At 45.0% G+C, this 25,661-nt stretch overlaps 1 protein-coding gene across 6 annotated transcripts in view; it reads left to right on the top strand.

Moving 5' to 3' along the window:
- PALM2AKAP2 (PALM2 and AKAP2 fusion) overlaps nt 1-16,779 on the top strand; it is a 515,173-nt gene extending 498,394 nt beyond the window's left edge. For 5 of the 6 annotated variants that reach the window (XM_070375128.1, XM_070375130.1, XM_070375132.1 and 2 more), the window contains 2 exons: nt 1,979-2,157; nt 12,812-16,779. In XM_070375128.1, the coding sequence (XP_070231229.1) occupies nt 1,979-2,157; nt 12,812-12,910 (278 nt within the window). In that variant the 3' untranslated portion in view covers nt 12,911-16,779. The remainder of the gene's footprint in view (nt 1-1,978; nt 2,158-12,811) is intronic. The other variant, XM_070375129.1, reaches the window with a different exon arrangement.
- Nucleotides 16,780-25,661: the final 8,882 nt, after the last annotated feature.

Below are 25,661 nucleotides of genomic sequence, written 5' to 3'. Positions count from 1 at the left end.
TATAATTGATAAGTCCATTGGCATCATGATAGCATTTCCTAATTTTCATAATAAAAAATAGAAACCATTTCCAGAGGATTTCAAGACCTTCAAATATTTGTACCCTTACTGTTAATATCAAAAGACTTTTTACCAATGATCTGGGTAATTGAGATCAAAGCAATGAGTTTCATTAAGTTACTAATGTAACGGTGCCAATGTATTAAAAATTAAAAATTTCCTACATAATTGCCAGATGGGCTGGTCATATACTTTTTTTTAAAACCAGTAAAGGTTGATCTTCTTGCCAAATATATTTGATAGAATAGCAAAATGTTTGAGTTAGAGTAGACTTCTAAGACAGCGTCTCCCCGTATTCTCATTTCCTCGCTGCTGCTGCTAAGTCGCTTCAGTCGTGTCCGACTCTATGCGACCCCATAGAGGGCAGCCCACCAGGCTCCCCTGTCCCTGGGATTCTCCAGGCAACAACACTGGAGTGGGTTGCCGTTTCCTTCTCCAATGCATGAAAGTGAAAAGTGAAAGTGAAGTCGCTCAGTCGTGTCTGACTCTTAGTGACCCCATGCACTGCAGCCTACCAGGCTCCTCCGTCCGTGGGATTTTCCAGGCAAGCTAGGGAAGTTGAAACTTGGAGAACCTAAGTGATCAATCCAAGATTAAAGTGGGAACATAACATGGTTGTCTACAGCCAACCTCATGGCTGGTTCATGAGAGAGCAGAAATTAAAACCCAAGCTTCCTGAACTCTGAGGGGCTTCCCACCTCCCATCAAAGGAGCTCTGCGTGGTAAAGTCTTATAGCCACCCACATAGAGATGCAGACCCCAGGCTTCACTTGTGATTCTGGCTGGCTACATCAGGCAGTCTGGGGAGTAAGGCAAAGAAAGATGCTTGCCTTCATCCTGGGTCTGCAGGAGGGGGGTCACGTGGGTCTTGAACCTCCCCTGGTCGTTTCCAAACTTTTGTGCTTTAATAGCCCCGTATATTTTGTGTGTTTTCTCTACATTCCTTGTTTACAGTCCCTATGTCTCTCACAAGGGGCATAGTTGAAAACATCATGACTGTTGAACCTGAAGCTACTTCTCAGAGGTGCATTTGGGGCTCTGGCAATAAAACCCACTCCTACCTGGGCCAGAAGTCAGGGCCAGGCTTTTCCAGAGAGGGTGGGATGCAGGCAGTCGTGGCTGCAGTGCCTGACATCACCACACCACTGCGACTGAGAACCTGATCTCATCCTAAGAATTCCTGTTTGGCATCTCAAAAGCTGGAACCTCACCTTTCCCAAGTCTGTCACACCCCTTTCCTACAACATGGAACCTGCGGTTGTTGGCATTCATTCCTTAAGACCTGGGAACTCAAACCTAAATGCTTTCAGGACCATGGCAGGTAAGGTAAAAAAGTGAAGCTGGCTGATCCATGTAAGACCAGGAAGAACAGGCTTAGTTCTCACCCAGGGGTTTTACAACCCCTGCTGTCCATACGAAAATCTCGGGCTGGTCATCTGTCCATCGGTGACCTCTGATGAGAAAGAGCCTGGGAAGGAAACCAGGAGACCTGGATACCATCGCCAGCCTCCTGGTGACTCAGCAGAGCCTTCCTTTGCAGAGCCTCAGTTTTCCTTATCTGTAAGAAATGGGCCTTTAAGATTCAAATAGAATACATGTCCCCAAAACAACCAGAGCCAATGTCTGTCTATGTGTCTGTCTGTCTGTCTGTCTGACATATTTGCGAAATGCTTGACAGGTCTCTTTGGTCTAACTGACTTTAGAACCAGTTTCCTTGAGGTCTTTGTTGGATGCATTTGTGACATTAATCCTTAAGCACTTGGATCCTTGTAATAAAATGACCTGCACTTAACCATCATTCTGGTACCACGCTCTATGTCACAGGTTGCTTTTTTGCCAGTGTTCTCTTCTTTCCGAAAGCTGTCATGAGCAGACAAGCTTATTAGAAAGGGTGTTCTCTTCGTGTTGTTTGTTTCAGGGAAAATAGAGAAAGTCAGACCTCCTCCATCCCCCACACCTGAAGGTCCCAGCTTGCAGCCTGACTTAGCCCCCGAAGAGGCTGCCGGATCGCAGCGGCCCAAGAATCTGATGCAGACCCTCATGGAAGACTATGAGACACACAAATCTAAAAGGCGCGAGAGAATGGATGATAGTAGTGTAAGTTTCTCCTCTTTCCTCTTTCCTGCATCCAAGGGTGAACGTCGGCCTGGTGTATGGTACTGTGGATCAGGCTCTGATGTGTGTGCGGGTGTCTGGCCAGCATCATGGGACCAGAACCAATTTTCAGATGTGTGGTTTTAACATGCCTGGAGTTGGGTTGGGGTTTGTCTTGTTTCTCAAAAACATTGATCATGCAAAGAGTGGGTCTTTTTACTGCCAAGTTTTGGTCTGAATCTACTGGCACAGCTTGTACATGAGATATGGGATGTGTAGAAAGATACCACGCAGGGGGAACACAGAAAGAAGGACGTAAGCTCCCTGAAATCACCCACAGACACCAGGGAGCTGACCGCAGCCATTGCTCGCCTGCTCTGTATAGATGTTATTTCTCTAGGCAGGAGTCCCCAACCTCTGGGATCTAATGACTGATGATGATCTGAGATGGAGTTGATGTAATAATAATAATAGAAATAAAGTGCACAATAAATGTAATGCACTTGGATCATCCTGAAACCATCCCCCCATCCCAACCCTGGTCCATGGAAAAATTGTCTTCTGTGAAGCTAGTTCCTGGTACCAAAAAGGTCAGGGATCGCTGCAGAGACCTGTGATGAGGCTGACCCTTCAGTGTCAGCTCCGGGCAGTCCTTGTAAGTGGTACCCAGTGCTCGGAAGGCTCAGTATGTTTCGGCTGCTACCAAGCCCATGTGTACAGTGTGTCAGGAAAGAGCCTTTTAAAATGACAGTTAAAAACCACACGGCTACCCTGCTACCCTCAGCTCCAAGAACTTTGCATGTGACGTGCCCATCAGCCGCGAAGAAAGTCGTCTGCTCTGTGGTTTCTTTCTCTAGTAAGAGACTTCAGAGCCCTTGTGCCCCACAGCCTGCACAGCCAGGAGCCTGGGGATCAGCCTCAGGGGTCCATGTCAACCTCGGAGTCTGCTGGCTTCTGTCTCTTAGCATTTATTGAGGTAACCACCTCCTCCCCTGAAATAGCTCAGGTCGGTTGAGGATATGCCCCAGTTGACCCAGGACAGTCCTGGTTTCTGCCTCTTATCCTCGTGTAATTATTAATAGCATCCCCTTTCCCTCTTAAAAGTGCCCCAGTTTGGATGATAAATTCTCTGCTCACCTTAAACTTGAACACAACAGGGCTCACAGTAGGAGTTCCATGCTGATTAACTGCCTTTCATATTCTAGTTGGCTGAGTGAAAGGATACTGAACATTTTAGTGGTAAAGAAAGTGAATGTGCCTGTGGCAGCCGAATGACCCACTTGGTGTCTCTCAGCCTCTTACCTGGGCTTGTACCTCAGTTGCTTGGAAAGCTAACCCAGCTCCTCTGGTGGGCTGGAGTATTTCTGGGCTGTTTCCTGTATTGTACAGTGGGATGGGCCTGGCCCTTGATGGCTGCTGCTGAGGTTTCCACCACTGGGGCTCCTTCTCTGAGCCTGTAAGACCCTTTCTGTCCTTCTTTGAGCCTTTCTTAAAATTATGGAGTTAACCTTTAGGTATTTTCTGGAGCCTGTGACCATCTTGAAGCTTGGGGCTGTATGTACGATTTCACACTGTATATCGGCAACCTTGGTGGAAGTTGGCTGGGATGTGGGGATACAGAGGAACTAATGGATTACTTTGCATGTGACCCAGACGAGTGATTTTGAAGCACCCCCTCTGTATCTCTTGTGCATGCCTTTTGTGTTGAAGGGCAGGTGTCAGGGGAAAACGCCATACCTGGAAGTAAAGAGCCTGCTCGCACTCATGTCATAGGCAGAGATGAACAGACTCTGACACTTAGGCAGCCACCTGACGTATTCGACTCAGGTTGGATTTCCCCCTTTGCATGAAGGAAGCTGCTTGGAATCGGCCTTTTAATACTGATTGCCCTTTACTTACACACTCCTGTCTCTGTTTTATTTTTTTTTTTTCAAGTATATCAACATTTTAGATAAGGAAGAAACCTACTAAGCAAACTGTTCATATTCCCAGATCTCAAAGTCAAGGCCAAGTGTTCTGCACTGTTGTTGATACTGCAAGAGAACCAAGTTTTTCGCTGTTGAAAGTTCTTAGGGATAGAAAAAAAATCTATCCAACCTACTGTATCTCTTTTAAGAGACCCAAATCTGGAAGAAACAAAAGAACAGTATATTACAGTTCTTTTGAAAGAACTGTAGTATACTGTTCTAAAGCAAATGAATGATCATCAGTGAGACTTCATCTCAGAGCCACCTGTTAACCTGTCTTAGTCCTTTTGATTCAGGGAATCTTTCTATTGTGTCACCATCAATCACTGCAGAATATGTTGAAGTTTACCTGTAGGAATGAACAAGCCTTCATCTCTTTTCCTAGCTGATCTGTGGCCTTTCTTTAATTGTCTTTCATACCAAAATATTAACCATAGGGAGCAGATGGATGGCTTGAAGCCTGAATTTTGTCACTGGCTTCCCTGCCCCAGAAGCTGGTAATTCTGTTCTTGCTCCATCCACATACATGATCCTCAGGGTAAGATGTGGCTTCTTGGCTCCTCCAGCTATCATCCTAAGTCATTTGGGTCCATTGTGACTCAGCACTTGGGCCTGCCACCATTTCTTCCCCAAAGCCACTCGGCAGCTATGAGTCACTCACGTGTGATCAGGACCCAACCACAAGTGTTCACCCTTAGGAAGTGGCAAGTTCTTTCTGAACTGAATGAAGAGAATTCTTACATACTGTACTTCCCAAGGAGAAGGCAGGCTTAAAACCAAGACTGGGATGTGTGCGTAGTGATGCGCTGGGTACAGTGATGTTAATGAGGATGGGAGGAGAGAAGAAAGAGAAGACAAATGTAGCTGTGCCTGAAGTTTGCATGAGTAGTTTTTGCCAACTTATCTGGGGGAAAACCACTGATCCTTACCATCAAAACAGGTATAGCATCCCTCCACCCCAGAGTAGCACTGGCATCTGGAGACCTGTCCCTAGTTCAGGACCTTCCATTTCCCCACTTGATAAAATATCATACGTGGGATAGGAGGGAAGACTCTGGCTCAAGGAGTCCCTGGCAGGCAGTGGCATGAGGCAGCTGCGGAGTATATAGTGCTCTTTTTCATACTCTTCAGCTAGCCTCTCTCCTCCTCAAACCAAAGTGAGGGCTCAGAGAACAACAGAAGGTGAAATATGAAATCATGAATCTCTCTTTCTGGGAACATCTGCCCAGGAGTTGATGTGAAAGTCATCTGTGGATGTTTTGCTTCATTTTGCAGTTGGGGATGAAGTCAGTGACAAGGAACCAGGAAAAAAATCCCTTTTCTGAAAAAGTGACCCCCAAATGGCCATCCTTGTTCCCCAGCTCAGACCTGGGGCACAGTAATGCTTCAGTAGCAACGGTCTTCATCCGCCTGGGCTGGGGCCTTCTGCTTGGCGTGGTCACTGATGAGTGTCACCATGCTTGAGGTTCAGCTAGGCTCTACCTCTTAGTGCCCCCTTGGCTAATTTAGGGGTAGGAGGATTGCTAACCCCAACCCTACCCACTTACCCTGGGCTGTTTACCGGGCTGTTTACCAGCCTTTAAGGACTCTTGTGAGAATTAGGAAAAGGCACGCTTTTCTAAAACTCTGTGAGGGTGCAGTCCTGAGTCGGCTGTGCAGCTGGGGAGGAGACCGGGGCACTGAGCTCAACCTCATCCATCCCCCACCTGGTGTTTTTGTGCAGAGCAGCCGTCCTGCTCGCGCAGTATAGGTTTCTCTAATCCGGAAATGTTATCTTACATGGAAATGTCCCCTTATCTGGGCCTGATGCTGTCTCTGGTCAGTCATGCAACTCATAAGGTCCTAATGAATCATAATTTCCTGTAGGGTTTCTTGGTACCTTGCAAAGGAAGGATATTGAGGCAACACTATTTTTCTGGCCAGTTTTTCCTCCAACCTGACCTAGTCTCAGAAGGCAATGAGTTCTTGAATCAGGAGTGCTCTTGAACTTGTTTGGTAGACTTGCTTTCCCTTTCTCAGTGGAAGGGATGCTGTGCTGAGTCCAAAGTACAGCCTCCTGGGCTTTTAGCCCCATCCTCAGGCCTCGCACTGAATCTACCCTTGGTGGGTTTTCCTGTGTTCTCTTTCTTTCTACTTTGCCCCCAAGGTAGTTATGAGAGGGCTTTCAGCCTTTCCTGCCTGTCTTGGAATAAGAGAAGGCCTTTTCGATTCCTGGGTTAAACCAAGGTCTCTTTGATTCCTGGGTTAATTCCTGGGCTAGAAGTCACTACTTTTCCAAGAATTCCTGACACACACTTCCTTCCAGACCAAGACATCTTTGACGAATTCTCGCTGAACTGTCCCTGGGTGGGCGGAGGAAGCTTGTCTGCCTCCAGTGCCCCTACGCTGCAGGCTGAGAGTTCAGTCACCCTCAGTGATGCTTCATTCCCCTAGTTCTCACACACAGCCTAGGAATATGCAGGGGAGGGGAACACTCCACATTCATCAGCCCCTGGTCATCAGTCTGATCATGATGCAACATGTTTTCCAAATGCAGCACCTAAGAAGCAGTCGGTGATCACAGTCATATGATTCCCCATCCAGCCTATGGTCACCCTGCCAGAAACCAGTTAGTGCCTTCAAGGTCCCGTGTGGTATAAATGTAAGGTCAGGACCACAAGTCTGAAGGGAGCTGTCAGAAGTCGGTCCTTCTAACTCATCACCCACAGCCAGGACATTTTTTCGCTGAGCTTTCTTTACAGTGACTTTTAGTTTCCTAGAGGAACTAAAGGATCATTCTAGTTCCGACATAATTACCCCATTCTCAGGAACCTATCTAAGCCCCCCAAGGTAGAGATGAAGCAGGCTGCTTGCTGTCTCATGGCAGTGCCATCCTTAGATCAGGTTCAGAGAATCTGCCTCCACAAAGCTTGCATTCAAACCATTCTTTGTCTGTGGTTAGGGTCTTCTTTTCATGAGACAACAGATGACAAGACTACTTTGGGCTCAGAGAGGCCTACAGGAAGAGGAAAGGGCTGTTTGTCTACAGATGACTACAGATTCTAACAAGTCCAACATGACCCTTAAAGATCTTGCTGGGGGGTAGCTGGTTGCATAAACAACAGGGGAAAGAATCTTGTTAATTCAGATCATAGCAAATGGAAGTGACAAATCTTGAATTAACAAAGTCTGGCTTATCTGATATTTTTATGAAGAAATAATAGGGTATCTGCTTGCTACAAAAGATACACTTTTTAATAAACTGATATCAGATGAAGCAAGCCTTGGTGTGGGTGTGTCCTGGTCTCCTGACGTCACTTCCCCTCCTGTCCCCCCCACCCCCCCCCGCCCGCCTCGTGCTGGTCCCCAGCTGAGGGGTGTTCCCCATGTCTCTGCCATTTACTAACCCTGGTTTTTCCCTCTCTGCCAGTACACCTCTAAGTTACTGTCTTGCAAGGTGACTTCCGAGGTACTTTTCCACTTGTTTGTCTTGGTCTTCCTGCATGCCCGACCCAAGTGCATGCTGTCGTGGTTTGCCGTTTCCTGATGGTTTTTTTTTTCCTCCCTTCCTTTTCTGAATGGGATGATTGCCTTGAAATGTTGGCATCTATGCAACAGTGGTATATGAGACTGTGCTTTGCTGTGCTGTGTGCTGGGCTGGACAAGACCTTGCCATGCTCATGGATCTGGAAGATGTTTGGACTAGAGGGCACAACCAATGGGCTATTTGGATTTTTGTTTGTTGTTTTAGAAGCTGATAACAAATCTGCTCTGGTCTGGTTAGAAAATCATGTAGCTCAAGTGGACGGGGGCTGTTGGGTTGGATCAGTCCTTGGTTTGGCTTAACACAAACCCAGAGAGCTCCACGCCATCGCTTTAGGATAACTTATTCCAACTGTGAACCAATCCAGTTCCCCCTCCCTGTCATCTTTAAACCTGTGTTTTTGTTTTGGACGCTCCTGCAAGCATTATATTTCCCCCAAAGCCTCGACCCTACAACTTCCTTCTACACAAATTTCTCAAACCTGTAGTATGAAAAAGCACATTTTAAAATGTTTTCCATTTTTTCCACATATATATTGACTTATTTATGTGCTATGAGAAAGCATATTGGTTTTTATATTTTTAATTTCTATAGCATCATTTTTATTTTAAAAGACTTATTGCAGATGTACAGAATTGTAGAGAATCATTTATTCATTCACCTGGTTAACAGTTTATCCAGGACCTATTACACATCAGGCACTTTCTCGGTTCTGAGAAGATAGTAGTCACCTGAACAATGTCCGTGATCCCATGGAGCCAAGGATGTGCCAGTGTGCCAAGTCTATGACAGAGTAAAATAATGAGGCCAGCCTTGTCCATTCTTGTCATTTGTAATATTTCCTTAATATTTTATAAAGAAATAAATATTACCAATACCATTCAAGCCCTCTTGTTACTTCTCCCAGCTCTCATTTCTTTCTCTCTTGAGAGAAAACTTCTCTGGAGTTTGGCATTGATTGTTTCCATGCATGTTTTTATCCTTATACTATATACTATATATGTCTGTATACATAAATTATATCTAATGGTTTTGCATGTTCTAGAACTTTCCATAAGTGTATCATATTTTAGCGCCCAGTAATCTTTATTCTGTCTGCATCATTTTTTAATGTGTCCATGTTGATATTTCCAGCTCTATTTCACTCATCATAGCTGCCATGTATAGTGTTCCATTGAATGAGTACATATGTATTGATTATCCTTCTGGTGATCGAACTGTAGGTTGTATCTTTTCTTTGCCATTACAAACAATGAATCAGTGAATGTTATTGTACATAGCTCTTTGTGTGACCCATGGAAGAAGGTCTACAAATATATCTAGAAGTAAAAGCACTTGTTCTGGGGCTTATACAGACTCACATTCACTACCTATTGCAAATTATTCTTCAGATTGTCTGTGCTGACCTATAGCACAATATCTTGGTTTGACCCAAAATGTTTGTTTGGGTTTTCTATACCATCCTACAGAAAACCTGAATAATCTTTTTGGCCAACACAATATATTTTATATCTCCATGTTTAGCAAAATAAATGTAGTTAACTATAGATATGAATTGATGATTATCAGTGGGTGTTTTTTTTTTTTTTTCCAGAAAATATAAAATGAATACTGCAAATATCTTTACATGGACCTTCTTCAGTGTCTAACTGTGGTTCTCAGTTGGGGGAGGGTAGTTTAAGAATTAGACCCTAAGCCCACATTCCCTTTGAGTCAACATAAGATTGATGAAAATCTGGTCTCATCCACCCAAGGAAGATAAAACTGGGCCCTATCTACCTTCTGTGGAAGAGATGGGGGGTCAAATATTAGCACATCTTAACACATCTGTCTTTTGTTTCACATCCCCAAAATAAAGTTGTCTAGGCTGATTGCTACTCAAAGTGAAGCGATTCACTTGAATTCCCTAAGCATTGGAAAGAAAAATTAATATTAGAGGACTGTTCAGAGAGAATTGATTTTTTTCTTTCTCCCACCAGACCTAAATCGGAATTAATTTGTGGAAGATAAAACCTTAAATCAGGTCTTACTATGTTTTTTTCTCTCTATTTCTATGGAGAATGTATATTGTCCTTTCTGATTCTTCCTCCTTCAGATTCCTCCCAGCCACTGAGCAGCAGTGGAACATGGTATTCCAGACCATTGACTCCATACCCAGAGTTCTGGGGTCAGATGTTAACTTTTCCTTCTACTAGTCTGATTATTTAAACCTCCTTTTGGTTCAGTTTTTTCATATGTGAAATGCAAGTAGTAATGGTATGAACCCCACAGAACAGTAGCAAGGATTAAAACCCCAGCTGGTTCATGGTACCTGTGATGTATGTATTTATTATTATCAGAGCCCTGGAGGCAAGTGCTTTTCTTAAACCAGAAAGGAAAGGAACACACTTTAGGAGACAAAGTTAATATGCAAACATCTAGAACAAGAGTTCTAGATTTGCTAGAGCTATATTCACACACACACAGTACTCTATTAATTGTGCAGCAGAGACTCATCTACATACCTTCCCCAAGGGCTTGGCTTTTGAATCTTCAAAAGGCCAGTTGTAGGATGGCTTCACTCCTGAGCCAGTCCGATCATAACCTCGTGGACCTGAAGACAATTTTATAGCAAGGTCACTGGCTCTTTTAGTTATGCTCTGCTGCTTATCTGATCTGTGCCTTTACTAACAACTTTAGATTTCATCAGAAATCCAGGCTCATGATAAGAGCATATAAATAGGGGAATGAAAGAAGAAAAGGGGGCTCATTGTTGGTACAGATGAATTATTTGGGTTGCCACAAGTAGATGTTCAAACCCAAGCTGTGCTGAATGTTTCCATAATTATAAGTATCATTTCTCTGCCCATTGCACTTTTTGGTGACTAAGCTCCAGGAGGGAAGAGACTCTTCTGTCCTAAACATGAAGTACTATGCCCGACACTTGGTAGAAAGCCAAGAAATATCTGTAAGATGATTGGGTAGTTGGATTGATATAGGTTCCCAAAGAACAGAGTACAGTAAATTTATTCAACATGATTGAGAATTAAAACGGGGCCTAAGGCCATCTGAAATGGAAGGGGACACTTTTTCAGAACCTTAGATTGATTTTTAGCTCTTATGTAAACCATTTGGTTTGTATATGCAGTCTGCAGGGCAAACATATGACTGTTTTACACAAGGAGAGCTCCTTGTCAAAATGCCTTATGTTAGAATACCACTTGATTGCTCATAAAGCCCTTTCACATGATGTGAGAAATGCAAAACTACTGTTTGAGAACTTACTATGCCCTGGAAACTATGCTAAACGCTTTACATGCAGTGCCTCATTTATTCCTCAGACCAACTTGGTACTATAGTTTTTATAATCCCCATTTTACATATAAGGAAACTGAGGCACAGAAATAATAAACCTTCCCAAGGTCATGTAGTTACTAGGATTTAACCTTAGTCTGCCTGGACTTCAGAGTCCACCCCTCTTCCTGAAAAAGCCCGTGAAGTAGGGCAGGTGTTGTGTTTGTAGATAAACTTTCTTTATACATAAGGTTTAAGAGACACAAGATGCCATGAACAGCAGCAACACGTTCCAGGCAGAGAGCTAGAAATAAAGCTCAGCACTTGCCATTCCAGTCCCGCACGGCTTCCCGGTACCATGCTACCACGCATTGACCTGAAGACTGCTGTTTAACTCTGCCAGGCTTGGAAGCATCCTTCTACTGATGTCTTATTCTTAGATATTGACTAAGTGACGATGACATGCTTATACACCAACACTTTAGGGCATGGCTTATGTTCTTCATGATGAACATCCCTTCAGGAGACCTGACCGAGTTGTGTCCCATATGTCCTGTCTAGCCGTCCCTCCTAGGAGGACTAGGGAAGCCTTCCCGGAGAAAAGTGCACTGTAGCTCTGAGAAGTCCATTACTTTATCAGAGGTGCAGAGAAGCAAACTGAGATTCCTCCCCCTGCTCCCCTTGCCCTGCCTAGACCTTTATCTGTCCAGAATCTGCTTATGTCTGGGCTCCCACCACTGCTTGTAAACCTTTATCTCCTTGCTTCTCTGAAGTTGTCAGCATCTCTGTCGCTTGCCAGAATGATTGTTCTTCACATAAACAAAAGCTTCATTCCATATTGGTTGGATAACCAACCAGTCTTGGCTCTACTGGACTTTTCTTTAAATTCAGAAACTGTGCATCCTAAGCCAGAGCCACAATAACTGAACTGACTGGTGTGCATGGGCTTGCTTTTGGCGTAGCACTGTGAAATTGAACCGTTTCTCCCGCTTTGGCAACCTAAATGTCCTTCATGCGGATGTCATCTGGATCAAACTCAAGCAGGAGCAGACTGGCCGAAGGTTTCCCCCGGAGTCCACAGGCTCTTCTAGGGAACCAGAGGGAGGGTGGCTCACCCCGATGGTGGTGAACCAATTTGTTCTCAACGTTGTCACCTTCCATTTCCTTAATGAGTACCTGTAGCCCTGATGCTACATCAGCATGCCCAGATTCCTTTATTATTGGCTTCAGAAGCTCTTTTTTTCCCCCCACTTAATTCCTCTTGCGAGCTTAATTATACCAAAGTAGATTTTTGTGATATAAATAAGATCACAGCTTGCGTAGGTCCATAAAGTTTGATGGAATGATTCCGCACTGGTTCCGTTGTTTGGAACTCTTTTCTGGAGACTAAGACCATTCATAGCTGTGCTAATGTGGTAGTCACTAGATCCAAGAGGCTACTGAAATCAAGTGTGTAGTTTCTCAGCCGCACGAGCCATGTTCTAAGCACTCAGTAGCTGCCATACTGGATAGTCCAGATGCAGAACATTGCCAACAGACTGCGCTCATCTAGAGCATGTAGCGATCGCTTTGTTATCAAAAAGCTTGATGCAGGGCCAAATTTAGTTCTAGGAAACTTGCAGAACATTTCAGGGAAATTAAATCTCTCTATACTGAGAATGATGGGTCAGATGGCAAGTGAACTTGGCTGTGAGATGATGGCGCCCCCAGGACCTCCCACCACCCACCTTCACTTTCATTCTCTCCGGTCTCCCAGCTGGTTCAGACAGTTTCCCACTTTCCTCATTCAGTAGATACTGTTGAGGGAGGGAAAGGAGAAAAGAAACAGAGAAGTCAGTTTGTGTATGTGATTGATATCCATGAACTCTGTGTAATTTTTTTCCTTCTCTCTTAGGTCCTTGAGGCCACACGGGTTAATCGAAGAAAGAGCGCATTGGCTTTGCGCTGGGAGGCGGGGATCTATGCCAACCAAGAGGAAGAAAACAATGAATAATCAACTTCCTTCCACCCAGGAAGCTTCTTTGGTGCTTGGGCTCCCAAGAAACCAAGAAATCAACAGTTAAAGCATTTTAATAGAATATTTATTAAAGTGCAAACGAACTCAGCAATCCTTATGCAGGCCAGAAGTTATAATTTACAGTGAAAAAGCAGTCCACCCACCAAACTCAAACTCCTGGGAGTCAAAAGGAAAAGGATTGTGTGTGTGTGTGTGTGACTCAAAAGGATCGCCTGGGTTTGGACCACAGTTGATCCAAAAGGACAAAGAAATTATGAGCAAACCGACATGGTTGCTCCAGGCAGAAGAGACCAGGCTGCCTGGGTGGTGAGGAAAACAGTGGAGATGTGGCCCTTTGGAGAATCTGAGAAGCTGGCGCCGTCCACCTGGCGGAGGGTACTTCCCTGCGCCTGCACCAGTTCCCACCCGTGACCACATCGCAGGTGGCGGACCAACTCCATTTACTCCAGCAGCCACAAAATAAGGTTTCTCTCCATTTGCCCAGAAGAGGCAACTCTCGTCCCATATCTCTTTCATTTAATTGTTTTTAATTAGGAGCCATGAATGATCACAATCCGTATTTTGAAGACAAGATTTCTTCCTGTTGCAAACACAATCTGTTCTACATTAGGAGGTTGAGGAAGTGGGGGCAGAAAGCCAAACCAAATAGATTATTTTACCTTTAGGGTCTTGTCTGCTTATGATACTGACTGAGCTACAGTTTATGAGAACACATTTTCACAATTCTGTTTCTTTATATGAAGACTATATTTAGGGGGCAACAACTATTTTTATGATGGGGTGGGGGAATCTATCCATGTATAAAACCTGTACACATTGAACAGCATGGTTCAAGAGGGGAGGGGTGTTTTTAGAATGGCAATAATCAAAACAAGGGCGAACTCTGCCTTGGAGAGGTAGATGAGAAATAAAGAGGTGTTTATAACTATATTTTATATATAAAGTGAACCTTCAAGGGAGTAGGAAGATGATAGATTATTTTGGATTAGTCAGGGAAAGGAAGCAGTAAAGAAAGCTCATGAAAGGTAGAGAATAAGGGAGGGAGAAAGAGTGGGAAAATGAGGAAGTAAGAGAGATTATTTTTGCTGAGCAACCAGTATTTTTCAGGATGATACAGAGAAAAATATAGAAGTTTAAGTGCAGGCTTAGGATCAGCTACAAATCCTAAAGATGGGTGTGTGTGTGTGCGCACGCACACACGTGCCTATGTGTCCACACATGCCTTTGTGTATTTTTGCAAAGCGTGAGTGCTCACGAGTAAGGGTGTGTGTGTGTGTGTGTGTGAGGAGTAAAATTCCAGAATGGTCATGGGACAGAGGTATCCACTTACTTCCTCCAAAGCTGTTTGCCAGCGTCAGGAGTGAGCGAGAATTTCTTTTTTATGAAAAGGATATAGAGGCTCCTAGCTGATACAGTATTTGTAATATTAAGTTGACCTAACATGGTATTTGCATGAGTCACAATGGCAAAGTTTTGAGCAGTTTTGTAATTTGACATTTAGGAAAGTTTCATATTTATTCTCATGCTTTGTATTCATGCTTAGTATAGGCTAAAGGATGCCAGCTTTACTCTTTTTGTCTTTTAAAGCAATATGATCAGGGCATTCAATCATGGAATGCCCTCAATTTCTGGATGAGAAATTTTTTAACTCTGGCCATGAGAAAAATACTGACCAGCATTCTTTTTTTTTTTGGTCCCCTTTGTTTTTTCTTTAAATTAGAGGATAATCACTTTACAATATTGTGCCCTTTGTTTTAAAACTGTGTTTTTTTAAAAAAAAGCAATAAGTAAGTTAGACCTCACTAAAATTCCTTTTTGTTTTTATATTATTCTGTCATAAGCGCTAATAGGTTATTCTGACAAGTAGCAGTTCCACAAAATTTGTATGTAGATGTCATGCACACTATCTTTGCTTCTTTTATTAGACTAATGTCGGCTTTAGGGGAAAGTTTATTCATAAACAAGTGGTGGACACAAAGTAGAAATGGAGCTGTCGGGTAACTTACAACTTTGAAACTGCCAAGGGAACCTGCAATTTGAAGCCAAATTCTACAGATGGGTAATTAGCGCCATCTTCAAATGGCTCACGGCCCTGAGCATTCCGAATGAAGAGTCAACAAAATGTGCTAACCACTGGAGATACGTGACAAATAAGATGCCTGCTGTTAGGAATTCTTTTTTCAAGTGGGAGAGGCTGGCACAGAGACAGATGTTCCCAGGAAAATGAGATGAGGAGTCCTGACCAGTGACAGGAGAGTACCCTGAGGATTTCCAGCATTGTTCCCAAGACAGGCACGGGAATGACCACTGATGCGACAGTAGCATCGTGTGGCCCAGGGACACAGAGGCTGCTCGGATGCCTGGAGAGCAAAGTGTTCTATGCTTCGTGATTTCTGGACTAACTCTGGATCTGGTCACGGCCATAGACTAGATACAGATGGACTCCCCATCTTTCGAAAGAGGAAACAATCCTCAGGACTTGCCTGAAGTGTTTGGTTCTGTTTTGGAGGAAAATGTGTACCCACCTTAAACCTCCATTTGAGAAGAGAATGGGCAGCTGAAAAGAAAGCTTAGAAGGCCACGCAATTCCTGCACTTGCTGTGGAGGCAGATAAATCGGTCTTTGACTACAGTTGATTGAACCAGACACATTGATTGCGTAGAGTTACAGAGTTGGGATCCTTTGGTCCGTGCTTTGAGTAGGCAACAAATGCAGAGTTTCCGTGACCCCCTCACAGTCACAAAGCCGTTTAACTGTGGCCCCCACATCTCCAGCCTTTGCTTGTTCCCTTCTGCTGCCTTCTGATGACTGCTGTTCCACTCAGTTACAACCCTGTTAAAATGTCCATTACAGTTCCCTTGGAAGAGCCAGGTTTTCTCTGCGCTCTTGAGTTTTTTTTACTCATTTAAGAAACATTGGGCCATGGCTTTGTACATATCACTATGCTAGGCTCTGGGATCCCAAATGAACCCCTTAAACCATGTGAAGATGCAGCAGACCTGGAGGAAAATCACTCCTGCCTCATCCATTGAGAGGAAGAGGCTTGTCCACACATCGGCCTCTGATGCTCATCCCTGCCCCCAAATAGCACGCAAGCTTGTTAATCTCAGCTAGAACAAATGTTTAGATTCCGTAGATATTAAAAGCTTTCCTGAAAGTATTCCATTCCACAGTGTTTATAGATGTCCACTTTCCTCCGGAACTGATTACCTACTGACATTCCTTGACTTTCTCATCCAGAAATTATGGAAACAGGGTCTGTCAGTGGCAGGAGGCTGGGCTGTGTCCTGCGTGAAGGACACATGCAGTCTCCTTGCCTTTTTACACCTGTGCATGCTGCCCACCGTAGACAGTGATGTATAAACCGTATATAGCTCAGTGTCCACATATATACGCAACACACACACACAGCATAACAAGGAACACTAAGACAGTGTTGACTCTTGTCTCTGAAGACAAATAATTTAACTTTTTTTCCAACTAAAGAATGGATGTCATTAAACTATGTATTGGAAAAAAAAATAATAACCTATGTGTTTAGAGATGGTGACTATATCCAGTTTTAGTGACAGAACCAATTTCCTGAATTTTAAGCATTCAGTGAGTGAGCTGCCAATTTTGATTTTGTGTTGCTCTTTACCCAAATGACTTTTTTTTTTCCCTTTTTTGGAGGAGGGGGCAAAAAGCAGCAATACTGTGTTTGAAAATGATACTCTGGCTCTCCTGTGTATGTTAACCACTTCAATGTTATTATCCTGCTTTGGTTTTATAGTGATTGTGAGGCATTCAATGCAAGTATACAATTATTTTCTCATTAAAACCCAGTGTGTGTTGTGTTTTTATAAGTGATGGCCGCTTGTTTGACTGGGGTGGGGAGTTGGAGGACCGCACTGCCGGAGGGTGGCCAGTGCCCTTGCCTCTGATTCCACGGGGGAACATTGCTTCTTGCATATTTGGAACCAAGAAAGCAACACGAGCTGGTGGGGCAGACCTTCGACAGGCTGTTGGCAGTGCCCCTTTTGCCGTGTTGGGTCCAGCTGCCCTGGCTAGGCTGGAAACTGATGGGACCGGCAGACGTGACATGGGTGCCTCCTGAGGAGGGAGGTGGATTCCAAGGTCAGAGACGGTGGGGCGAAGGGCAGGGTGAACAGTGATGCTCACTCTCTGCCCTTAGGCTCTAATTTTTATTATCCATTCCATTCCCAGCACCCACATTTGGCTCTGCGTGGGTGCTAAGTCGCTTCAGTCCTGTCTGTGTGACCCCATAGATGGCAGCCCGCCAGGCTCCCCCCTCCCTGGGATTCTCCAGGCAAGAACACTGGAGTGGGTTGCCATTTCCTTCTCCAATGCATGAAAGTGAAGTCGCTCAGTCGTGTCCGACCCTCAGCAACCCCATGGGCTGCAGCCTTCCAGGCTCCTCCGTCCATGGGATTTTCCAGGCAAGAGTACTGGAGTGGGGTGCCATAAGTTGCTTCAGTCGTGTTCAACTCTTTGACGCTATGGGCTCTCCTCTGAGGCATAGAGAATTTCAGACTTTACCAAGCATCTGAGACCACAGGTGAACCAAAGCTTCCTCCCCTGATTTCCTCCTGCCCGCCCTCCACTTCCTCACCCCAACCCGAGTCTCTAGCCACGCTAGGCTGTTTTACATCTTAACCCCTGGAACTAACTTGTACCCAGACCTTCAGTTGCCTGTTCTTCCTTAGCACCTTCTTGTCTCTCTCTCTCCCCGGGGTCTCCTTTCAGCTGCTGCTTTCTTCATCTCTCCCCATTTATGTACCTTCTTCCAGTTTTCCCCACCCCTACCCCACACCACCCAGGATTCCAGTCATATTCTCCTGTTCTTCCTTATGGCATCATGTCCAGTCTCCATGTGATGGGAGTTCTCATTTTGGGGGGAAGGGAGTGGGATCAGGCCCCTTGGAAAATTTGATCAAACTCTATAAACAGTAACGTGTTAACATTTTAAAAATGTATTTTTAATTGGAGGATAATTGCTTTACAATATGTTGGTTTCTGCCTGACCACGACATGAATTAGCTATAAGTATACATGTGCCCCCTCCCTCTTGCACCGCCTTTCCACCCCTCACCCCCCACTCCCAGGTGATTACAAAGCACCAGGCAGAGATCCCTGTGTTACACAGGAGCTTCCCTCTAGCTATCCATTTCACACATGGCAGATGAGTAGGCAGCATTTATGAAGCACTGAGAAAGTGACAGGCATTTTCTACAATTTCCACAAATGTAGTCTATTTCTTAGGACATTCCATAGGGCATTCTGTTTTGGTTTCTGTTTGTCTTTTGGGGCTTTTTTTTTTTTTGACTGAGCCACACAGCTTGCGGGATCTTAGTTCCCCAGCCAGGTATCAAACCCAGGCTGTGCCATTGAGGGTGGGAAGTCCTAACTACTAGATCCTGGGAAGTTCCCTGGGGTTGAACTGTTCTGATATCCATTTGACTGGTTAGAAAACAGAGGCCACAGAGCTCATAAATAGTAGCGCTTGAATTTTAACCTGGGCACTCTGATTCAAGTGTTACCTTACCCACTCTTCCCATAAAAATGCACATTGGCAACTTCACATGCAAGATCCAGTAGATCTGATGCTGTGTGGGGGTCTGGGTGACCTTACCACACCTCCTCCTGCGGGCTCTTGTGAACCAAGGCCAAAGCCATGACAGGGGCTGGAGTCTTGGGGGAGAGCAGAGTTTTGGTGGCAGCCACTTCATTCCGATAAAGTTTCTTTATTTGAATGAACTCCTTCTGGGCTCTTTCCTTTGGGATCAGCTCTCCCAGGAGATAGTGGGAAAGGATGACCCAGGCTTCCCATTGCCAAAAAGGAACCAGAAGTGACTGCAAATGGGTGATCAAAAGGTGCTAAAATTGAATTGTGATAGTTGCACAACGTTTACTAAAAATCTTTGAATCGAACACTTGGAAATGAGTACATCTAATGGTATGTAAGTTATACCACAATGAAAGCCGTGGCAAAAAACAAAAGGATGGGGGACTCAAGGAACTGGAAGAAAAGTCCAGGCAAAGGAACCAAGGCGGCCACACAGCCTGAGGTTGAAAAGAGGACTTCTTCAGGCCAACATTCAGCCACCAGCTAATGAAGAAATCTTGTTGTCCTTGAGGTTCCCCCCAGGAACCAAGAGCAGAAGAATTGTCATCATCCATTGATTAAGCATCCTGGTCCTCTTTCCATCCATCACTGCTAACGCCTGAGGGCATCAGGCAGCGCCAGGTGAGTTCAGGCAAACAGAACAGATTCGGTGGGCAGGGCTGCTGGGCACTCAGGCTGTGTAGCGCCAGGGAGTCGGTGGAACTTGAAGCCTGATAACAGAGTAAAAGGAATTTGGGGTGATTTTTACTGATGAGGCTCTTCCCGAAAACCCACCGATGTGAGGGATTAACCTGTCATGAACAGAGGGCAGGTGTGCAGGCCTTTGGCTCCCTAGTTAGGGCATCAGTGGGAAGCTGGAGGGGACATATGGCCACTACCCTGGGCTCAACTCCTCTGTTTTTTTTTTTTTTTTTTTTGAAGTAAAGTTGGTGTACAGTGTTGTGTTAGTTTTAGGGGCACAGCAAAGTGCTTCAGTTATATATACAATTCTATTTTTTTCAGATTCTCTTTCCTCATAGCTTATTACAAAATAGTATAGTTCCATGTGCCATACGGTAATTCTTGTTGATTATCTATTTTATATATAGTTGTGTGTATATGTTAATCCCACACTCCCTAGTTTAACCGCCCCCAGCGCAGCCCCACCACACCCATGCTTCCCCCTTTGGTAACCAAAGCCGTGTTTTCTATGTCTGTGGGTCTGTTTTGTCTATGAGTTCATTTGTATCATTTGTTTTTTAGATTCCTCATCAGCTCCCCTGGTTTTACTGGTGCAAAGAGATGAATAATGAGGTTCCTTTGATGCATTGCCCCTTTTAATTATGAGCTCCTTCAGCCACAAGAGGGTGGTGACTATAGCCCTCTCTGCACACAACCCACTCAAAACTCAGAATTGGGCTCTTAGGGGGACAGAGAACAAGTGGGGAATTAAAAGGAAGAATTCAAAAAGTTTGAAGTGTACCCAATGACATTAAGACAAAGAAGGGACCTTGGGAAATTCCAAGGTCCACACCAGAATTCCTAGCTGTCACCCAAGCATTTCAGATACTTTCTCTCAGAGAAGAAATGTTTGCCTGATAGAGACTTTTTAAAAAATTTCCACCAAGGTACAGTGATCTCAGTGTCAATTAACCTTATGGGAGGATTAACCAGATGCTTTGCTCCAAGTCCACAGGTGGTGGGCTCTGCACAAGTGGAGCGGATCCACTGGTTTCCTGGAGAAGTGAAGGTAAAAATCTTTCTTCTCCTTCTTTGGTTTTTCCCTGCCCTCCCATTTAGAGAACATTCTGCCTCTGCCGTGGCGTTCAGCTGGTAACTGTGATTCACCTCTGAGGAGGAGAGCTGTTTGTCAAACTTTTGAGTGGACCTCTGCAACACTTGGAGGGCTTGTTAACCAGAGACCTGGACTTGTATGCAGTTTCTGATTCTGAAGGGCTGGGTATGCAGCCTAAGAATTTTCTAACTAGTCTTCTGGAATGCTGCTGCTTGTCCAAAGGGCCTCACTTTGAAAATCACTGGTCTGGAGTGTAAGTAATGAATAGGGTCTGGGCAAACAATTTATGTTTGAAAACTGGAGAATTGATGAAGGATTTATAAGCTGCAGATACATGTGGTTTGGGGATGGTTTTGAATATTCTTGGGGCCACTGTTTGCCCAGCACAGCAACCTACCAGTTGGTGGGTCTTGGTGAAGCAGGATCTGAATTTCAGTTAGACTGTTTGAGAACCTTCTAACCAGGGCTGAGAACAAAGTGTATATGTTCCGACTTTAATTTCAGGGTGAGATCAAGGGAAGTTAAAGCTTTGGAAGGTCTTTGTAGAGTAATAGCAACATCGACTCGGTGACACGCATTTGTTTGAATAACATGGTTGCATAATTTAAGATGAGATGCAAGATGAGGGGTCAGGATGATGAGATGCAAGATGAAGGGTCAGGATGACTTGATCTAGTGCAGCTCTTCTCAATTCTGACTCCATCTGCATCACCTGGAGAACTTTAGCATTTGGATTCAATTGGTAGGAGCTTCCCAGGTGGCGCTAGTGGTAAAGAACTTGCCTGCCAATATGTGTGTGTGTGTGAGTCGCTCAGTCATGTCCGACTCTTTGTGACCCCATGAACTGTAGCCCTCCAGGCTCCTCTGTCCATGGGATTCTCCAGGCTCCTCTGTCCATGGGATTCTCCAGGCTCCTCTGTCCATGGGATTCTCCAGGCTCCTCTGTCCATGGGATTCTCCAGGCTCCTCTGTTCATGGGATTCTCCAAGCAAGAATAGTGGACTGGATTGCCATTCCCTTCTCCAGAGGATCTTCCCGACCCAGGGATCAAACCTGGGTCTCCTGAATTGCTGGCAGATTCTTTGCCGTCTGAGCCTCCAGGGAAGTCCAAATTAAAACTGAAAAATAACTGCAGGAGACATAAGAGACACAGTTTCGATCCCTGGGTCGGGAAGCTCCCCTGGAGAAGGAAATGGCAACCCACTGCAGTATTCTTGCCTGGAGAATCCCATGGACAGAGGAGCCTGGTGGGCTACAGTCCATAGGGTTGCACAGAGTCAGACACGAATGAAGCAACTTAGCATGCTTGCAAATGGTGTGGGCTGGAGCCCAGGCATCAGTAGAAATTAAAAGCATCCCAGGGGACTGTAACACAGAGCAAGCTTTGAGCGTCATTGTCTGATGCTATGGTTCTTTGCAAGGTCAAGCAATGTTTCCACACCCGCCTACTAAATAGGGCCTCCCTGTGGTCACCTATAGTGCCTCAGATGCGTTTAATTTTCCTTCTCACGTTGGGGGGAACCCATATTCTATTCTGGGCAAGAGAGAACTATCCAAGTGATTAAGATGTTTTGTAAAAGCCAGAAAGATCCCAAGAGTCATCAATGGAGAGTCAGAGGTCTAGGAACTTACAAGGAGATATTTAGGAAGGAACTTTCAAGGAGAGATTTAGGAAGGAACTTCCCAAGATGAACTTGAAAGTTGCAGAATCAGATCGTGGGGTTGGTGGAATTCCTCTCAGTATTCTCAACGTTTTCCATTTAATTCAAGATGCTCACCTTGGCTGCATGTATGCAAGGTGGCCAGTAGGTGGCAGTGGTCTCTAAAAGCAGATTCCATAGCCAAGAACCTTCCTAGGGGGTCAGGAGGAGCTTTCCTACTCGTCGTACAAGACAGAAATCTGTGGAGATCTACATACAGCTACTCCAAAAGCACTGCAATGAAAACGCCACTTGCACAATACATGGAGGTCAAATGTGGCCTTTCATTTACATTTACACTTCAGTGGAAAACTGATAGTTGCCGCCAGATGGCAGCAGACTCCCGCACGCTTCCTCCACTCAGGGCCAGTAATTCTTGTTTGTTTTAAATTGGAGGTTCATTACTTTACAATATTGTAGTGGTTTTTGCCATACATTAACATGAATCAGCCATGGGTGTAGGGCCAGTAGTTCTTAAGGGTGAGCTGTGCACAGGGCGCTGTGCTGAGTACTTTACATGGATTATTTCCTGAAGTTTTTTAAAACACTTCCTTGAGGCACCTATTAATATTAGCTCCATTTTACAAATGAGTGGTTGAGTAACTTGCTCTGGAGGATATGATCAAGGTGAGAGGAGAATTCAAACCCAGGCAGTCTGCACCAAAGTCTGAGTCTGACTGACCTCCCCAGTTCTCCTTCTCACCGACTTGATTCAGTCTGTTTAGACCTCTGGTCTTGGGCCTGAGCTGGCTCTGCGTTCTAGTAGAGCCTATCTTCAGCATCAAGAGGGAGATGGAACTATGACAGTTGAAAATTGGGCTTGTACATTGAAGTGGCAGAAGTGTGGGGATATGCGTAGGACATGGACAGTCTCTGTTAAAGGCAGCCGCTGTCACTAAAAACCAACACACAACAAAAATTTGGCCCTTCCCAGTTGCTTCCCTGAGCACTAGGCGAGTGGTCTGCCCTCTGAGTTATCACAAATACCTACTGAGTTATGTAAATATTTTGGAGTGTCATAGTAATAATCTCCAGCTCTCCAACCTGAAGCATCTGTTTTCTTGGCTCCCACTAGTGGTCACACATTTTATGGAATCACCCCAGTTCTAAGCGTCTGTTTCCCTATCGGGTAGGATACAGGTAGACCGTCAACAAAGTGAGCCAATAATTCATTCAGTGGCTGAAAGAAGATAGAAGGTTATTTCTCTCTCACAGTACAGTCCAAGGGGAGCATTTGCGGTCCAAGGGCAATCTGTTTTAAGCCGTCTTTTACAGTCAAACACTTCTTCGTATCCTCAGGACCTATTGTCACAGTGTGGTCCAGCCTTCAGAACTGGTAAGAGGCAGTAAAGCCATTTACTGAAAACCTAGATGTGCCTGTTCCCTGGATCCTCTGTAGGCATGGCTTCCCTGCATCTATTAAGACAGCACAACAGCTTCTAAGGATTGATTAATATAATTCTAGGATTTCCACTGCAACCACAACTCAAATGAAGTCCAAAGGAATAAGGACTAAATAAGTTGCTAAAACTTGCTTAAGTTTGCACATCTTCCTTCATGACACAGTCCACATCTAGTTTATCTCTTCCTATATTTATAATTGCACAAACCGCAGGAAGAATAGTTACCAGGTCAGGTTAATGTAGAACTACCCTTTAGTCCTGAAAAATCCTCTGGATGGCTTGAGATAGCCCCTCTATCTTAGCACAAAGGCTAACGCACATCTCCTTGTGCTCCCCAAATATCACATTGCATACCCACATTCCACAAGCCCTGCGTATGATGGGAACAGAATTGGCATGCTTAAGGGGACTAAAGGGATGTTTAGCCCAGGCTGTGAAGCCACAAGGACACACACAGATACAAATAAGTTAACAGTGTTCAGATGTCTGTCAGTCACGTGACCTGCATCTCACTCAAGGGCAGCTGAGGAGGGCTTTTCAGAGCCTCTCAGGGTCAAGCAGCTGCTTATACTTGTGCTGGTTTCTCTGGCTTTGGTTGCAAGCCATACTGATTGACCTGAAGAAGTTTCTGGTGGCTGCCATATTGTTTAGTCTGGGTTAATCTCAGCTGATCTGGAATGACCTCATGCTGATTTCCAGAGCTGCTGGAGTATGGCAGTGACCGTTAGCTGCACTAACTCAAGATAAACGGTGTTCTTTTCCCATGGGTTCATAAGTTGTTTCAGGGAGGGATGGACCAGCTGGCCAGCAGTGCTCAGTAATAATAACACTTGGGTTTATGATATGCATCTGGTGTTGATGGAATCTGGGGCTTTGGACACTTAAGGCTGGTCGTGTAACTGGAACGCGCTTAGAGGACCAGGTAGCTCACGATAAGAAACCCCTGCCACAAGCAGACCTGGGGCTTCTGGTTCTCAGGTGCTTTGCAGGTACGCTGATGGTGGTGATGTGAGACCTGTACCACTCTGTGCTGAGAGGACAGAGAAGCCTGTGCCTGGGAGTGCCAGCCCCCTCTGATGCAGCTCTCTCCTGTGGCTGTATTATACCCTTGACCTGTAACAAGGTGGTCTGAGTATAAACGGAACTGTGAGTCCTTTCAGCAGTAGAACATTTAAGGTAATTAATGTGTAATTTACACATATCTTCTTAATACAGCTTCATGCTCCTAATCTTTTTTATTATAGTTTTATTTATTTTTGGCTGGGTTGGGTCTTTGTTGCTGCGTGGGCTTTTTTCTACTTGTGGTGAGCATGGGCTTCTCATTACAGTGACTTCTCCTGTTGCTGAGCACTGGCTCTAGGGCTCATGGGCTTCAGTAGTTGTGGCTCCCGGGCTCTAGAGCACAGGCTCAGTAGTTGTGGCCACCTAGCAAAGAGTCGGACACAACTGAGCGACTTCACTTTCACTTTTCACTTTCATGCATTGGAGAAGGAAATGGCAGCCCACTCCAGTGTTCTTGCCTGGAGAATCCTGGGGGCGGGGGAGCCTGGTGGGCTGCCCTCTATGGGGTCACACGAGTTGAACACGACTGAAGCGACTTAGCAGAGGCAGCAGCAGCAGCAGGCTTATTTGCTCTGTAGCATGTGGTATCCTGCTGGATCAGGGATTGAACTCACGTCTCCTGCATTGGCAGGCAGGCTCGCCACCACTGAGCCACCAGGGAAGCCCCATGCTCCTAATCTTAATGTCACTTAAACCATACTTGCCGGGTGCACTTGTTCCTTAGCAATCAGTCCAGGGACTTGGAAAGGTAACGGCTCCCTGTAAGGGGAATGAGGCGGGTTCTCAACAGTAACTCTCTGGGCTTCGTAAACATTACCAAACAGAATTCAGGTGATCTTTACTTGCAAGTGAGAGGTAAAGGCACAGAGCGCCCTCCAGGCAGACAGAGGAAACTGAGGACTGGGCAGCTGGAGGCAAGTACAAGTCATCTGATGTCAGAACTTCTCTTTTCAAGTCCATCCCTCAGAGACTTTGCCCGGGTCCACTGAGCCTATTTTGAAAGTGGAGGAAAAAGTAAGTTTGAGGAGCAAGAGCATAGAGCAGATTCTACTCTCAGACTAAACTATAAAATTTCAGACTAAGCAACCTAGATGTCCATCAGCACATGAATGGATAAGAAAGCTGTGGTACATATACACAATGGAGTATTACTCAGCCATTA

This window comes from Bos mutus, chromosome 8, assembly GCF_027580195.1.
Source record: "Bos mutus isolate GX-2022 chromosome 8, NWIPB_WYAK_1.1, whole genome shotgun sequence".
In the NCBI taxonomy this organism is placed as follows: Eukaryota; Metazoa; Chordata; class Mammalia; order Artiodactyla; family Bovidae; genus Bos; species Bos mutus.
The sequence above is the reverse complement of the archived record's forward strand: the minus strand, read 5'-3'. Positions and strand labels throughout refer to the sequence as shown.